This window comes from Ochlerotatus camptorhynchus, unplaced genomic scaffold (genome assembly GCF_037179485.1).
Source record: "Ochlerotatus camptorhynchus isolate MF236.1 unplaced genomic scaffold, CSIRO-AGI_Acam_v1.1 ptg000335l, whole genome shotgun sequence".
Classification (NCBI taxonomy): domain Eukaryota; kingdom Metazoa; phylum Arthropoda; class Insecta; order Diptera; family Culicidae; genus Ochlerotatus; species Ochlerotatus camptorhynchus.
Genome location: NW_027040823.1, coordinates 20,020 through 38,595, shown reverse-complemented (window position 1 = coordinate 38,595; position 18,576 = coordinate 20,020). Strand labels below are relative to the sequence as shown.

The following is an 18,576-nucleotide window of genomic DNA, read 5'->3' as shown; positions in this document are numbered from 1 at the left end:
TAGCTATTTGGGATAACGTTTTTTTTTCCCCGTGTCACATCGAGCCAGTTGAGCCTTAATTGCTACTGGGAGAACATGGCTTTTACACAAACGTTGTTTTTCCGAATGGGTGTCATTTTCGTGCTTCGCCTGCGAGGTAGGCCATAGGGAAAACAAGCGGGAGTTTAGTGTGATGGGAGCGGGGAACTGAAGGTTGCGATTTATTATCTCTTTGCGTTGGTGAAATTCATTTGGGACATGCATAATAGTACATTACCGATAATTGAAATTATGTAATGCCTAACAATGTAAACAGACCTCAGGCAGTTTCGGTGGTCATAAACACCGAAACATAATAACGGAGGTGAGTCGTAACCGTTTTCCGCAGCAGTTGAAATTTCAATTACAGCATTAAAGCTTTGGACCGACAGTCGGTCGGATTTACCTGAATCACTGAGAATTCCCATAAGAATCACTCAATGATTTTTCGTCATAAGGATTTATTTTGAAAGTCAAAGTTTGATAAAAGTCAAAACAATGAAATTCATAAGTCAGGTCCTGGATTTCATGAGTTCTACAGTTCTTTTATGCGTAGACCAGATAGTAACAGAATTTACTGAAATTTCTTCCCCAGAAGAACTGAAGATCGAATTCTTAAAATTCTTAGAGAGACTGGATCTTTTAGAAGTCCTCAGAGTTTTAAAAGTTGTTTCTGTAATTCAGAAGTTCATGAAATCCATAATTTTTCAGGGGTTCTACAGTTCTTGTAGTCGTGAGATTTTAAAACTTTTCTATTTCTTATACTACGTGAGGATTGCTTAGTTCAAGAAGCTTCTGGAGTTGTTATAATTTAATTAAGTTCTGTTTGTTGCGGAAGTTTGAACAGTTTTTAAAATAATAGATTCAAGTTCTATGGATTGCTTAAGTTTCAGAAGCTGTTCGGGAGTTCCAAAATTGTTGAAGGACCACAGTTTTCCAAAGTTACTCGAAGAATGTAAAGCTCGAAACGTTGGAATCAGTAGTAAAGTAGACTTTTTTCAGAGTTGTTGAAATTCTTGGAATTCTAGAAATATATAAAATATGAGAAAACTCGATTGTCACTGAAGTTAGTATCGAGAGTATCGAGAGCATTGCATGTTTCAAATCTGCCTGGAACTCTAATACAGTTAAATGTGTCGTATGACGCGAAATAAGTTCCGAAAAATTCATTAAAGAAATTGGACACCTCATTATCAATGGTTTGGGGTTAAAACGTAACGAAAAATTGTGAATTTTTGCTCAGTGTGTTTATTTATTTTGGCAACACACCTGAAAAATAAAAAAAAATAAAAGGGAAAAATTTCGAACGATCGGTCGGATCAGCTTATCAACTCGCAGATTAGTTCTGCACAAATTGTTTCTCGAAAAGTTTTCGTTTCGAGAATGGCAAAAAGCGTGAACGGCAAGCCATTTGCTCCTGTGGCTTGAAGAGTTTTTCGTATTTCACAACGGGCACAATCAATGGGGAAATTTGCAGATAAGAATGCATGAAAAAACGACTTCCACCCATCTACCGAAAGCATACGGATTCTCCATTGTTTTGGCCGGATCTGGCATCTGCTCACTATGCTTCAGCTACGTTGGAGATGCTCAAGAAGGAAAAAGTCGATTTTGTCGAAAAATTCCAAAATTCCCCAAACAACCCTGAACTATCGAAAGATACTGGGCAATAATTAAACGGCATCTCAAGAAAGATGGAAGAGAAGCAAGCTCTGTTGACTGCCTCAAGAAATGAGAGAGAGAAGGATTAGTAATTTCCATTTAATTCCACTACCTTATTTGCTTATCGTTGACAGATACGCGTATTTCGTCTACAATGTGCAGACTTCTTCAGTGTCTTGTACTAGTACTCGAGTATTAGTACAATACACTGAAGAAGTCTGCACATTGTAGACGAAATACGCGTATCTGTCAACGATAAGCAAATAAGGTAGTGGAATTAAATGGAAATTACTAATCCTTCTCTCTCTCATTATCAGTGTTGGGAAAATATCAAAAAATCAAATCTCACCAACGCCCAAGATCACGCTTGATTTTCGTAGATAAAAATAAACAAGCAAACAACTGCGGTTGATTTTGCAAGCTGTGATATCGCAGCTCGGAATATGAAGCTAACAAAACTCACCAACTGCAAATTTCACCAAACTGTGGTGAGATTGAATTTAATGATTTTTGCTTAACACCCGAATGCAACTGAAACTTCCATAACGGCTTGCAGCAGTCCCTTCGCGTCTGCCATCGGTGAAGATTAAAAAGAGATAGCAAACTATGCTTTCTCTTTCTAAAAAAAACGATGTGCAATTGAATCATTTTTGTGACGAGTCAACTCTCAGCTTGATTTTTGCACTTTGCGAATAGTCTCGCAATATCAAACGAGCTTGTAAAATGAATATCAAGCATGATATTTTGTTCCAATATCACGCGTGATATTGTGAGCGCATGAGAGCGGCAAAATATCAATTGATTTCTGATTTTGCCAACACTGCTCATTATACAGGTATTCCACTAAGACGCCCACATTCATCAGGATGCCTCAAGAAAGTTTGGTCTGCAGCACAACGAAAAGTTAAGAAGAAAATTGTGCAGTCCGAGCGTTCTTCAGAAATGAGAAGTAAACATTCAAACTTACGTGATATAGGTGTTGATTTTCATTTATGTAAAGTAAACTTATGAATTTGTTCGAAAATAAATATTTTCCTTTGAGAAACAGGTGTCTACTTTCATTAATGACCAGTCCTTAGAGCTTGAAATTAGTGTCACTTCGACAGTGAGCATGCATAAGGACCTATACGCGATGATCGATTCTCTTCGTCGATTTTCTCTTTTGTTAATAACTCGCTAGATTTAACGTTTCTCGGTGCGTTTGATGTTACTTTCGATAGCCAATACAACCTGTTACTACTCTGCATTAAACAAATTCTAGAAAATTGTTACACTTAGCTGCAGCAATGCAAAGAGAAAATCGATGTAGAAAATCAATCATCGCGTATTCGCCCTTATGCATGCTCACTGTCGACTTAATGTTTTTGTTTAGAGATGTTGATTGTTTTGAAAGTCTGACGAATTGAGAATTCGAAGATTTCCAGAAATCTCTGGAGCAGGAGTTCCGAACTTTCGGTACCCCAAAAACTCCAAGAACTGCGAGAAATAAGACCCAAAAGCACACGAAAATGTAGGGCAGCCCTAGAAGCAACAATCAATACGAAACTAACGATTTTAAATTGGCTCACTACTTGACTAGCCTATTGGTCCCAGTCAAACGATTAACGTACCCCATTCTAGTCGAAATTCTACTACTACACAATGTTTGTTTTGATTCGCTATGAAAGTTTGACAGACAAAATGAGGGGTTCGTGGATTTTCCTATGTTTCGAGGGGTGAATCGATTAGCTTGGGACCGAAGAGAGTACCAGAGCTGAGCCAAAAAATTGAGCACGTTATTTTGGGACCTTCTAGTCTTAGAGTTACCTCTATGCTAGAAGTATTCAATTTAGCTCTGAGGATTTAGGTAAAAAACTCTAGAAACTATCATAATTCTCGGAACGCCTATTACGTTACGTATCCCGGAAGGCTTTCAAAAATAAAATTACTCCAGAAGCAGATAGGCATACTTTTTGAGCACCAACTTTGGAACTTCGAGAGCTTTCCATTGAGAAAGCCAGAATTAAAAATTGTTTTTGAGCTGTAATTAATTCAGGGCTATTTTGCACAAAGATGGCGCTGTTCCAATGGTAGGAAGTAGTAAAAATTCGCATAGAGAAGTTTTGAAAAGTGGAAATAATACGCTTTTGATGCATATTCAGGTCAAAAAAAGTGAACGACAACCTAAAGAAATCATTCGTGAACTTTGTGGAAATTCAACAGTCTACAATTAAATTTAAAAAAAAAGTTTTCTGCGATACATTACTACCAGCCCCAGAGAGCAAAACAATTTAAATTGAGAGAGAAAATTCTATTTCACGTGCTCAATCTCTCACTATGCCATACACACTTAATCTAGCTCGGTAAAATCTCCAACAGCCGATTACCTCGGCATTTACTTTTGTTGATTTCTCTGCAAAATATCTGTTTGTTAGCTGATATCACAATGTTATTTGTTAGCTGAGTCTCGGCAATTGTTTTACTGAATCTCAGCAAAATAAATTGCAGAACTGCTCGGCTGTTGGAACTTCGGCGAAAAATTTAAGTGTGTATATTTTGATGAAACACGATATGTGATTTCCTGGCACCTGACAAATTGCCGGTACCCTTATTTATGCATTTAAATTCTCTTTCGAAGACCTTCCTTTTAAGCATACTCAACACAGAAAATGCTTCCTAAGCCCCGCCCCTAACAAGGGTTTTTGACTTTTCACAGTTTAAGGCGGAGCTTAGGTAGCATTTTTTTTGCGTTGAGTATGCTAATAAGGAGAAATTTAGGATGTGAATCTAAATGCATATATGAGAGGTACCAGACATGTTTTGCAGTGTCAGGTACTAGACTGGCCCACAAAATTTAAAGTTCTAATTTTCCACGGGCCAACCTCTAGAATTGTGCCTATAGGTGAGAAAACCATTCTCTGAAAGTCTTAGCTCATTTGGTTGTAGGATGAACTGGCGCTTTTAGTTTGCATTTTGCATGGGGATTTTAGATATGAAGTCGGAGACGAGCCAGCCGACGGCTGAAAGTCTCCTTAATAAAGATATAAAAAAAAAATATGAAAATTTCAATAAAATCGCCTATGTAAACATAAAACCAAAAGTACCAATCCGTGTTACGTCAAAAACAGCTGAAACGTTCAGAGAGTGGTTATCTCATCTACTGACACGAGCAGTTTCGGAAAATCATTCTCAAATCTCATTCATTGAGCCTCCTTGCGAGAATAAGCTCGCGTGCGTATGTGGCAAACAAAATTCACGCTTGAGATTCTCATGCATATTCACTCACTCACACTCACAACGCCGAAATATCATTCTAGCTTTAAACTCATAAAATCCTCTCAAAAGTCAATTGATAGCATGCTTATGCATGTTGTGTTAGTTTTCCAGAAATGAATTTTTGAACCTGAAAACTCATCGGTGATTTTTGCGACGTTGAATTTTGGAAGGCAAAACTCATAGGCGCATAAACTCATGCATGAGATTTGAGTTTTTGAGTATTTCCGAACACTGGACACGAGTCTGGATGTTGACCTGTGGAAAATATGATCATTTATTTTTTAGTGGTAATCTAGTTGATACGTTGCGTATGCTGCCTGTATTTTGTTGCAATATACGAACAAAATGAAGATATAAATACAAGAATGAATATCTTCATAATACTAACTTGGGGGCGACCCCGGCGTAGTGGTTAGAATCCATACCTCTCACGCCAAAGTCATGAGTTCAAATCTCACCCCCGGAAAAGTCAAGAATGACCCAAGAGCGTTAAAGTGACTATAATAATAAAAAAAAAAGAAAAAAAAATAAATAAATAGTTTCAACCACTTTAAAATAACGATATTTTTCAACAAATTTTAACTCGAAAACATCACTTCCAATCGAAATGACGTCTTAGACATAGTATTAGGAAAACATAATTCCTTATTGGGAAAAAAATAAAAGGTAGAAAATTTCAAGTAAAATTGGGTAAAAATCCAAATGAGTGATTATAACTGCAATATTTTTTGAACATTTCTCATTTAAAAGCTTCATTTTGTGAAAATTTAATGTTGCACACTTCAAAATTAATAAAAATCCTTAAACAACAACTTTTGGACAATTTTTTTTGGAACTATTTGTTTAAACTTTTTTTTGTGAAACCTCACATAAATGGTGTCCCACATCAAATTGCATCACGGAAAGAAACGCTGTAGAAAATTACCCATTGGGTATTTTCCCTGAACATTTGGGTAGAAGTAGTTTACAGTGTATTGTTTACACCGTATTTTTATCGCTGTCAGTTTTTCGAAAGTTGGAAAAAATTGCGTCATCCGAAAAGCAACGTCGTGAATTGATTTTGCGCAAGCACCTGGAAAATCCTCAACTCTCTCATCGGGACATCGGAAAACAACTCGGAATCGTGTATTCAACGGTGAGTCGTGTGATTGAACGTTACTACGAAACTCTGAGCATCGAACGGAAGGAGAAATGCGGTCAGAATGGATGTTCTATTAGTGATCAGGATCGCAAGCGTGGCGTGAAAGCGTTTAAACGGAATCCCAATGCTTCGGTCAGGGTTGTGGCCAAAAAGTTGAATCTGTCCAAGTCTTTCGTTCAGAGAGCCAAGGACCGGTTGATTCGTTGAAAAATCTCTAAATAGTCATTTTGAAGTTATTTTGTGATAGTCAAAATGGCCGAATTTTTAGCTCAAATGGGAATGATTGACCATAACGAACAATTACGGAAAATTTCATGCAATTCGGAGAAGTTTGCATCAGATCGATTCGCCATTTGACGTGGAACTGCTCTAATGGTCATTTTGACTTTAGTATCATTTTCGATATATTCTTCTTAAATTAGACCACGAAAACGTATTTTTTAATTGAAATGCAAATTGCACCAAAATTGTAGTTTTGTCGTGATAGTTGAGTAATGTTGAGTTATTAGGGTGTTCAACACAGATAAGGCTGGTGAGTTGCATGTTTTTTGGAATGAGGCTGACGCGCTTGGCATAGATGGCGCACAGCGACTCACGAAGAGCTACTGATTCTGATCAATAGCGGTGCGGCTTCTTCCTCCTTCTATGGATGCTCATGTGGGCTGCAGCTCACTGCTCCAAAAACAATGTTCAACGTCACGTGCCCAAAGCACTGCTGCTGCTGATGCCAACGACCGGACACCACAACACACGGTGATTGGAACTGAATCCGATCAGCGGTTGAGGGCAGCCTTGATAGCTAGCTGCTTGCGGGGAGCCTTTCGTTGTGTACTGGAGAACACCACCACTCAACACGCGGTGATTGAATAAACACCGTTTGGTGAGACCGGATGGAATTCATCTTTGAAATCTGTGTTAGGGAAATCACTTTTCGCAGGCAATCGGTGATAATTTAAATTATCATAGCAACAGTTGCACATTCTTGCAAATTTTCAATAGGGGCATTTTAAAAAATAACAAAGTCTTAATTTTAACAGATGCGTAGAAAGATTTCTGATCGATTGTATTAAAATGATTGCAATTGGTCCAGGGGCAGCTGAGTTGTTGAAGTTCAAAATTTTTCATAATTTCGTTGCATCTTCCATTTTTGGTTTTCACAAAGTGTACCCCCATATAGAAATCACAGACGTAGTCCTACGTCAAAGCAGATGGCCTTTTCAGATAAAAATACACAAGGGGAAAAAACCTTGGATTGGAAAGTGAATATTTGGAAAATAGTAAACTAATCATGATTTAGAACTTATGGACTTTCGATTACTTTTTAAAAGTATTAGACAATTTCAAATCTATTATTTTTCACAAAGCCCTTAAAGTGATCTCTCTGCAACTCGATGGTTCCGGGTCATTTGGTCGAATGCCACTTGGCCAAATTCCGTTTGGCCGAATACTGATTGGTTGTAAATGGAAAAACGAGATTGAGCCTGGCCTGTACCGTGCTCCGTCTCTCCTGCTGACACAGTGTAGAACTACTAACCACTAAAATCAATTTACTCGCCTCTAGCCTTGCGTAGTATGGACAGGTCCGCAAAACTACTCATGTTTAAAAGAAGGAAAAATCTCCAAAAATGATATGTCTTAATTTTATGGCAGCTGAATTTGCTGTGCAAAAACATAACTAGGACATTAAAACTCCAAAAAACTGCTCATGTTTAAAAGAAGAGAAAATGGCCTAAAATTATTAAAATCTATTTCTTCTAAATTTGATGGCAAGCTGCATTTGATGTGCAAAAAGCCCAAATATAACTAGAACATCAAAACTAAAAAGAACTGCTCATGCTTGAAGGGTGTCCGGCTAAAAATCATGCCAATTACATAACTAAAAATAACATCTCATGGTTAAAATTATAATTAATGCATTGGCGTCCCGTAACCTCACTTTTACCTATGCACCAACTTTCAAAACCAGATTTAATGCCATATTCATATTCGAATCGATTGAAAAATATACTTGATCTTCTAGTTTACTCGATATCTATCCATTACAAGCAATATTTTGATAATTGTTTAGGCTTTGAGAGTTGGTGCACAGGTAGATTGAGGTTAAGGAAAAGCCACTGAATTAATGTATCGAAAATATAATATTTCTGTTTTAAACAATATAAAATTTTGAAAAATTTCCTATCATCAGAATCTAAAAAAATCAGAATTGTGAAAAGTCAAAAGAAATAAAAAGACCCACATCGTAAAATTCTACTAAGATTGTGATCTGGGAACTTAAAATTACTCTGAAACAAGAGTTTCGAAATACTCAGGAATCTAGTAGTGTTTGAAATTTTGGAAATCTCTTTTCAAGTATTGGACCAAACGATCCATTCGGCCAAATGGCCGGACACCAACTCGATATTAAAGGGACCATCGAGTTATAGAACTCATGATAAAGGTACGACATAATAGCCAAATAATAATGAGTGATCAGCATAGCTAAAAGCAACAAGTAGTATTGGGCGATCTTGTCAAAATAATTGATCACACTGGATAGATCTATTTTTCACCGACCTTTTTGAATGGAACTTTTCGAATCGAATAATTTGTTTTCAAATTGACGAAAAAAAATATGCAAATACAACATTGATCTTTAAACCTTTAAAAACAGCTTAGAGCACCCGCACCAATGCGTTGCTATTCGGGCTGCTAGTTTGACAACTTTAGCCATTGCTATTTTAGTTAGCAACTTGTTTACGCACCGGTCGTTCCTAGCGCGATTGTGAATTTACGTTTTCGGCTTTCGCACCGATAGTTGCTAAACTTATCGTCAAATTTCGAACTAAAATTGATCACAGAGTTTCGTGATTGTTTTTTTCCGACAATATTGATATACCTAACCACGAATACTGAAAATTGGTTAAGATCCAATTACAGACCCAGGTACCCAAGAAACGGTCCTCCGGAAGATCCGAATAGACCAGCGATTTTTTTATCACTTGTTGTGATGCTATATGAATGAATTTGAATCTGGGACCAGCATGCACACACACTGGTGGTCACGAAACTGTCCTCCGGGAGATTTGGAACATCCATGAAAGTGGTCAATTCGTAAAAATGATCGAATTATCGATCTTCGTATGCTCATCTTATAAAAGTTGCGCACCAAAATGCTGCCGGGTGCCCATCTGGCTAACTAGATTAAATATTTTCGCTTGTGAATGTATCAAGCTCGGTTGGTCGAATTTAATACGGTAGATCTATTAACACCAGAAACAAAAAAATGAAACCTTTAAGAAGTTCTGATTGATAGAAATGTGGGTAAGTTAGAAGATCATTAGTAGTAAGATTCGAAAGCTCCAGCGCAATCTAATAGATTTCAGTAAAATTTTCTTCAGCGAAGATCAAGAGCTTCAGGGCAGTTCCATTAAATTCAGGAAAATTTAAGCTTAATTACCTATGAGTAAGTTACGTGAACTTCGGGTAAGTTCTGAAAATGTTAGGGCAGTTCCATGAACATCAGGAAAACTGTGAGAACTTGAGGGACGTTCCTTTATGGCAGTTCCATTTATTTCAGTAAAATAGAGGAAACCATCAAGAAGTTTCGAAAATTTAAGGAAAGTAAAAAAAACTTCAGAGAATGAACTTAAAACGTTAAGAAAGCTACACAGAAGATCTATGTTTAAAGGAAAGTTTAAAGATCTTCTGGGCAGTTCCATTAATTTCAGCAAGCTTCAGGAAACAATCGAGATCTTCAGGAGAGTCTGAGGAATGAAAAGAAGTACTGAGAATTTCAGGAAGTATTATAGGCAAACCACGGGAACAAAGGGGAAGTTCCGAAAACTTCTGGAAATTTTGGTGAACTTCAGGCAAATTTCAGGATTTTTAAAGTGGTTCCAAAAACTTCAGGAAACTGCAGGAACTTTTAAGAACATTTGATAAATTCAGGGATATCCAGCGAACTTTAGAGAATTCAAAATAATTTCAGAGATGTGGAGAGGTAACTTGAGGAAAATTGACATTTTAACACTCCGAACACGATGCCTCCGGTAAAATGTGTAACGGAAAATTGGCAATGATGGCGATTGAGCCTGTACAAATAAAGTAATGATTAAAAAAAAAATATGGAGACTCCCAGTTTAAAAACAACAAGGGACAGCCCTATGGGGTTGTACGCAATGAAGACGTAGGACTACGTGGTCTTCTATAATAAATGTTATTTGTTAACTACAGCAGGAGCTTGTGTTTTGTGTAGGAATAGGAATTTGAGCGGGATTCTCTCTGTTTATAATCTTTAGTATGACTATGATTGCCCTGAAAAGAACCTTTTGATATGAATTTTAGTTGAGACATGTTCAGAGATATAACTCTTTTAGAAAATCTTTGTGACCTTGAAAAGGGCCGATGGTAGTGCAGGCTTAAAGCCTTTGGAAGATGATGATAACGTGTAGGCAGCTGGATCAGGAAATCGGACCGGACAATCCCATATTCTTCGGTTCAATGATTGCACACTTGCAAGATTCTCGGCCCGTCTGCTACTAAACAGGGGTTGAACTGGTGTCTGCCGACAGGTTGGAAGGACGCAGTGAAGGATATCTTAACGACGAATGGGCACTTGGAAGAATCTCGGCTCAGCTACCGTTGGACACGGATTTAACCGGTTGTTGGAAAGGCGCAGCGAAGGACACCTCAACTTAGGTACGAGTTTGCTTCCAAGTTTGGATACAAGATTACAACTCTGGAGAGCATTTTGTGTGGTCTTTGGGGGCGTGTGGTTCTGAATATGGCGATGAGTGTGCAAAATGTTACGTAATTGCATCCACCCTATTCGCACACGCCCGAAGATCGGAGGCGAATGCCATTTCGACTTTCGTCTACTAACGACTCTCTGATGACAGTGTTGGGGAAGCAGCATATGCATTTATGTAATTGATAGATTTGTTAGTTATTTCGACGCTTTTCGACAATGCTTGACATTTACCACTTTTTCAATAGTCGGAAGCATTGTTATGATGCGTAGAAATATTTCTGTTCGATTGGTGATAAAATTATTGAAATGGGTCCAGGGGCAGCTGAGTTATTCGCGTTCAAAATCTTGCTTAATTTGTTACATGTTCCATTTCCGGTTTTCAGAAAGTGTACCCCCATATAGAAATCAAAGACGTAGTCCTACGTCAAAAAGACACATATTCAACAATATGGGTATTTTCGGAACGTGGACGACGAACGGGGGCCGGAAATCGATGCTTAACGCCATTTATGGATCCAAGATTTCCAAGGGCCCAACAATCAATGTTCTATGTTATTTTGAAATCCAATTGTTTGTATACTGAGATAATTCAAATGGGACAGCACCACAAAAAATCTCGCTAATAAGCGACGTTTTCGGGTTGCGATTTGTTTAAAAATATCGAATACGCCATTTTGAAATGGTTTGTGAAATTCAAAATGGCCGAATGAGAATAATTGACCATAACAAAAAATTATGCAAAATGTCATGCAAATCGAAGGCGGTCGAGTCAGAAATTCATTTTTTGCCTAGGCCTGAAAATACTTCATGGTAATTGCCATATAAACTTAAAAGGGCCAGTGCAGTATGAGATCGGAACCAAATTTAGGGAGAATGATCAGAGAAAATCGATATTTTGAACCACCCTATTAATTACACACACGTTACAGGTGTGACCGTTTGATTGAACCCCTTTTGTTGCTGGTTGTTCTACTCAATGGGTGGAACTAAATTGCCGACAGTTGAAAATCACAGTCCCATTCATCGTCAATCAACAATCATCGCCATGTTTACCATTATGCAAATTGGGAATCCGAACCGTACCGCAAACAAACGAAAAGTCCAATATGGTTTTTTTAACGGCAATTGAAATAAATTGGTGACCTTAACGCGCGACGTCCAACACTTTCAGCCGATACTTTTGACGCTTTTGTTTTATTTTTTTCCAATTTTCAACCGCTTCGACGACGACGGCCACAACGACGGCGCGTATCATATTTCGCGTTTTAATTAAATTTTCATTTGGAGTTTAATTTCATATAGCTTTTTTATGTTTAATTTGTTGTTTGGTTTACTTTTTTTCTGTTTTACTTTCTTTTTTCGAATGTACGCTTTCACTTCAATCTCATTAAAATGTACAAAATGCATGAGTTGCTCAGATCGCTTTTTAAATTTAATTAATTGTATCGTGAGTGTTGTTTTTGTTTTCTTTAATTAATTTGTTCCCCGCGTTGTAAGTGTGTGTGTGTGTGTGTGTGTATTTGTGTCAGTGTAAATGTGTGTCCATATCAGTGTGTGTAAGTATATGAAAGTATGCAATGTTATGCTTATTTATTTCCCTAGAAGGTATAAAAAATCCATTCTCCCGTAGTTCGTTTTTTTCTTCTTTTTCAGTTTTCGTTACAGTTACGTACTTTACTTTTGCAGCGTATTGTTTATCGGCCTATTCGATTCTCGGCGTAGAAATTTTGTTCTAACCGAACTTTGTTACGTTTTGTTTCGTTTACCAACACGCAACGGCACACAAATCGGGATGCGTTTTGGGTGAAACTATTTTCGCGCACTTTTTCTTTTTTTTTATTTGGTTTCTCGCTTAATTTTCTAGTAGTAGTTGCTGTTGTAATTTGGATTCATTATTAATTACCTACTTTCGCTGATTAGCTTTACTTGCTTACGGTAGTGGGAAAGGAACAAAACGAGCAAACACGAACCTATGCAGAGTGCGCCCGAGTATTTGGCGCAAACCGATGCCGTCACGTCGCTCGAGGCCGTTCGCTGGACGTCCACGTGGCTTTCGCCGATCTGGAAGGAGAAAAGGGAAATTATGATTTTAGTACACAACAAAATACCAAATTTAAATAATCCGACTGTAACCAAAAAAGCAATTATTGATTAGAGCTAAACGCTCGTATTGACACAGACACAAATATGACCTGGTCAGTTCCCGGAACAGAACCGTTTGATGTGGCAAACATCGGAAAAATATTTATTCAAATACCACTCCAATACAGGAGAGGCTTCCACTGACTGCGATGCCTTGGAAATTCATCAAAACGATGGTATTGCCATAGCTCTGGCGTCAGAGTAATATCCTGTCTCTATTATTCGATGCAAATATAGCAAACATTTATCCCTGGATTAACAACAGCTAACAGAGAGTTGGTACACAACAAATTGAATTGAAGTTTATTGCATTGATCCGTGCAATATAGATCACCCTGGGAGGCTTGGGTTAGATTATTTACATACAAATGGGAAATCTGCCCGTCCCGCTCCTGTACGTTTGGTAAATCTCTAAACAACATGCTGAACTGTATGTCACTACTGCGTCCGATCCTATCCGTATCTGTTTTACTGGCTGATGATTGAACAGCTTAGATTTTGAAAGATTTAGAGCAAAGCCACTTACATTTCCTGCTTAGCACCGAATTAGCAGCATACAAATCTGAAAATTCCTATCAATGTGAAAATGGCAATTGACTCAACAGGGTCGTATATTGGTCACAGGTACCTGGTAGCTGACTCGGCTGAACCCGGCACAGGTAATTGATAATAAATGGACCATTTGTATTTGCTTACTTGCCTACATCCGACCCGGCAAGCCGGAGTGTATTGTATATGTTTATGCAACAATATAATCTACACAGCTGCCATGCCCACAACTGATAATGGATGTCTCGTACCATCTCCTATATAGTTGTAACCCTGGTCCTGGTTCATAGTCACACGGGTGTTGTTGCGTTGTTTGCCTGGCTAAACGCAATCGGCTTTATGGACGACGTATCCTACTAAACACATATCATAACATTTTCCATTACCCGTTCCATAGGAGAGTCCAACTCCTCTGCTGCAAGCTCAACCCCATTGCATAGATCTCTAGTCCAGCTCTTCTACGGCCGCATCATGAATGTAACTCCTTTTTCAAAGAATATATCCAGCACCCCTCCATGGGGAATCAGCAAGATAAATAATTGCTGATTTATCACCGCAGTAGCAAAGAGAGGTGAGTGGAGGTGGGCAGATTATTTGCATTTGTTGCAATATGGAGTGTGGTGAATAGGAAAGGAATGTTTGTGTGTGATAGAAATGGCATTATTTTTGCATGAAAATTGATACAAAATTACGAACGAATGATGGAAAATATCATGAACACATTAATTAACTGAGAAGCGTTAAATCAGAACAAATTGTAGGCAATTGTGGGAACAAAACTCATAACGGTTGAGCATAGTTTAATTAGAAAGAGTTGCAGTAATCGACTGCAACAGTCCGAGTGTGTTTACTCAAAACACAATTCAGCAAACTAACCATTGTAAATGTAATTAAAATTGTACAGTGCATTTTCCGCTAAGTTTGTAAGCTTTTTCACACGTTTGAGTAAACGCATTGAAGCGTGCATCTAAGAAATCGATACTGCATGGGCCGCGTCGCTTGAAAGAAGACAAGCAACGCAAATAAATATTACCGACATACAGGATGCACTCAAAAAAATGACACGTTCTATTCATGTGTTTTGGAATATGAAGACCATTCATTGCTTGTCACCATAGAATCATGTGCTTTTCCCACGGATGTCATGAGATTTACACAAAAAAAATAATATGTTTTTGTTGCTAATGAAATCAATACTATCCACACATTGAATTCATGTGTTTACTTATCGAAATCCATGAGATCCTCATATAATTCTGCGCTACTGTTTTCCACTAGTGTATTTAACGTGTATGACACATGAATCGTACGGGATCTCACTATAATGATGAGAAGAGTGCCTAAAGTGTCAAAACAAACATGTAAGGCAGCAGCAACTTTGCGAGGAGAGTAAGTTTGTTAGTGGAGTTAGGTTTTCCTAACGAAATTATCGAAATTATTAACCGTGAGTACATTGTTTGTATGATAAGATATATTTATAACATTAATGCAATATTTTCATTACAGAACACGGCATTGACCCAACGAACTTCGACGAAGTAACTGAGTTCATCCAAGAACTTGGATTGGCGCAAGTAGTCAAAGACGAGGAAGGAACTACTCTCGTATTCACGGTATACGTATATTTTGGAGTAGCCGATCAGTAGACATTTTTATCATCTCTCCTTTGTTTTCTTTTTTCCATCACGAACAACAGGAAGCAGTGAATAGTATTCCGCTGGTGCAATCATCACCATTTGACCCAAATTTGACAGCTGCTCCATCCAGTGCTGACCAATTCTTCGGTGAACCATCGAAACCACCATTTCATACTGAGGTAACTAATTTCGCTTTATTCAATAATAATTAATTTAGCCATATTTATTTTACAGACTACAACAATCGTCGATGCACCCAAATTAAACCTGTCGTCAACGTCATCATCATCATCAATTATTCTACCGGTTGGTGACTCAGAGGAAGTAGATGAGTCCAACCAGTTGGTAACTACGACATCTCCGTGTAAGTTGAGTGAGCCCTCAAGTGAATCGTCGGAAGTACCAACCAGTTCTAAGGTAACATTTGTTTATAATCTCGATGATCCATTCACATAAATTTCCTTTGTGTTTTTAATTACAGTCTGCGAACCTTCCTACAACTGTTTTGAAACAAATTCAAAACAAACCAGCACCAGACAGCAACCTCGATAACAACAACGGTTCACAGCTTTGATATACAATTTTGCAAAAATTGTTATAATTTTTTAACTGTTCCGTGTGTTTTAGGAACTAAATTCCAGTAGAGGAGAGAATGATAATCCATCTAATGATCTGACACCCGAAAAACTGCAGAACATCCTCAGAACCTCATTGAACGGAAAAGACATTTTACGATTGACAGAAACGGGACCGCTTTCGGAGCGCGGGCAGCTTGAGCTTGCGGAGATTGTGGCTGAATGGCATATGACAAACAAGACAAAAGTGTTCGAAACTGATGTGAAGAAATACGCTAGAGTTATCGTCTTACTCTTCCGGAACGAAAAGCAGGTAATTTTGCAACAATTAAACAATAAATCTTCCAGCTGTTTCTAAGTTCAGCTGATATTGGTGATATTCTCTATTTTTTTTTCAAAATCTTGATTCCCTCAAAGTAGTAATTTTTGGACTAGTTAAAACCAAGGTTAAAACACAACACGATTTTTTCGCAATGAAAATAGGTATGCGAATCAGTTCATAAAATATAGTTTTGATCCTTTTGGGCAAATATCTTGAAAATTAATAAATTTGGCGAACATGTTTTCCACTACTCCCATTTGCTTTTATAAACAAAGATTCACCTATTAATTTGTTGAAACTCCATCTAATAGGCGAGTGAAGAGTTTCGATAAAGGTTATCTTCCAATTAATTCCACTTAAATAATTCTGGTATCCATGACAGACACGTATTTCGACTACAATGTACAGTCTTCATCAGTGTCGATCCCACTAAAGAATTATTAAAATCTAACCCCATCCTAAAGGTAAAAATATCAAGATCACAGGTATAAAATGAAACTACAACGTGCAGGATCGGAACCTAACTAACTATTAACCAAAGATTTGAGATAAGTAAAGGACAACAATCTAGAGGATGAGTACTTAAGTGATTTAGATTTTGATGACACTGATGAAGAAGGACATTGTAGTCGAAATACGTATCTGTCATGGATACCAAAATTAATTAAAGGGAGTTAAATGGAAGATAACCTTTAATTGTTTAATTTGAAGCATGTTAGCGGAATGCCCAATTTCATTATTTCAGTTTCGATAAATCATCGTTTGGAGCTGTTCATTAACCACGTAGACAGTTTATTGAAGAAGGAGGGAGGAAGGGTGTTGGAGAACAAAACAACATGCAATGCAGTATGACCTTTTGAAATGTTCATGTAGAACTGTCTACGCAGAAGGAGGGGGCATCAATCCCGGAAAAACTGTCTACGTAATTTATGAACAGCTCCTTTGAATCTTTGTTTATAGGGCTAAGTTACGACTCACGCTAACATGTTTAAAGAGATTTTGGTCCCCGTTATTAGAGGGACGAAGTCATCTTTGTACATTGATTGAAATTTATTTCGTAATCTTTCACTGCTAATACCAACATCTATTTTACAGGAATCATATTTTCTGCCAAGAGGTGGAGATAAAAAGAACCCTGGTGGTAAGATATACAACAAAATAAATTCACTGAAGGCCAAAATTCGCAAGCGAAAGTTAGATGACGAGCAGCACATGAAGCAACATAATGCAAAGCATATAAAAAGTTGTGAAAAACATCATGACGCTGCAGTTCACGATGCTCTACAATGGCTACAAGTGAATAATGCTCCTTGGACAACGGTTTTGGATCGATGGAGAGCTTCGTACCCGCTACGCGTCGGGTATTTAGCGAAACCGAAAGCGGAACAAGGGCTAATCAAATTGAATCTTTTGCGTTTGATAACATCAGAATTTGGATACCAGCTGGTAAGGGTTTGCCATGATTTTATTGTTAATTATAATGTAATGTAATTTGTATTATTTAACAGATCGACATTGATTACCAATTACTGTATCCGGGCAACAACGCTGTTGATACAGAGTGGACACACGTTCTTACAGTAGCTGGACAGTACATCGAACGACGATTGATAGACGAACCATCGTCTCAATTGCTTAGTACGTTAAGCAATGCTGAGGTATCAGAAGGTAAATCAAGCTTCATGAATAGCGCAGCTTAGTATAGATGCAACTGAACAAAACTTGAGGATTGCAACTATTTTTGCCTGAAATTATTAATTATTTCGTTGGAAATTTGTTCTAAAGTTTCAACATTCGAAATTCTATGTACCTCGGTAGTACCAGCCAGCGGGTAGAAACTAACGATTTTAAATTGATTCACTGCTTGCCTATTGGTCCCAAGTACTTCTATGGCGTACCCCATTATTGTCAAAATTCTAGTACTACACTATGTTTGTTTTAATTCGCTATGAAAGTTTGACACATAAAATGAGGGGTTCTTATAGGAGTGACCCGACAAACATACTATTTCATTTTAAACCTTCACAAAGTTTCAAATTGTACTACAATTAAGTTATTCGATGAAAAGATTCGGTCATATATGTGAATGAACCGATTCTGAGCCATTCACCTAAGTGATCTACACGCAACGGAATATTTTTGCACCTGCCCATTGCGAAGATATTTGAAAAGGGCGAGGAAAAGGGCGTATTTTTGAAAGAAAATTGATCATAACTATTGAACAATATAGCGACTTGTAATCTTCGGCAAAAATATTAGTAAACGCTCGCCAATAAATTTACAAAAATATTTGCCTTAAAAGGAATGAAATAAGTCCACTAAAGACAGTTTTCACATTTTAAATAGAAAAGTATACGTTTTTTAGAACCTGCTTACGCTTTTACAGAAAAATCTTTGTAGAATGAAAACCCGTTGATAAACTCGGATAAAATAAAATGTGGTCTGTGACAAAGATTCTCAAAATTGATTTTTCTACAACTTTGCCTTTATTATCGTCTAGATTATCGCCTACTTTTTGTATGAGGTTTACGAATTTCGGTATC

The 18,576-nt window shown here is 37.5% G+C and overlaps 1 protein-coding gene and 1 long non-coding RNA gene across 2 annotated transcripts in view; one reads left to right on the top strand and one right to left on the bottom strand.

Moving 5' to 3' along the window:
- Positions 1-13,632, bottom strand: part of LOC135708808 (uncharacterized) — a 55,807-nt gene extending 42,175 nt beyond the window's left edge. Inside the window, exons 1-2 of the mRNA XM_065230960.1 lie at positions 13,579-13,632; positions 12,779-12,869 (exon numbers count right to left, since the gene is read on the bottom strand). Of these exons, the coding sequence (XP_065087032.1) occupies positions 12,779-12,869; positions 13,579-13,632 (145 nt within the window). The remainder of the gene's footprint in view (positions 1-12,778; positions 12,870-13,578) is intronic.
- A 1,386-nt stretch (positions 13,633-15,018) lies between these two features.
- Positions 15,019-15,403, top strand: LOC135708801 (uncharacterized). The gene is made up of 3 exons (XR_010518313.1): positions 15,019-15,112; positions 15,196-15,315; positions 15,371-15,403. It is a non-coding gene; the product is annotated as an uncharacterized LOC135708801 (long non-coding RNA).
- Positions 15,404-18,576: the final 3,173 nt, after the last annotated feature.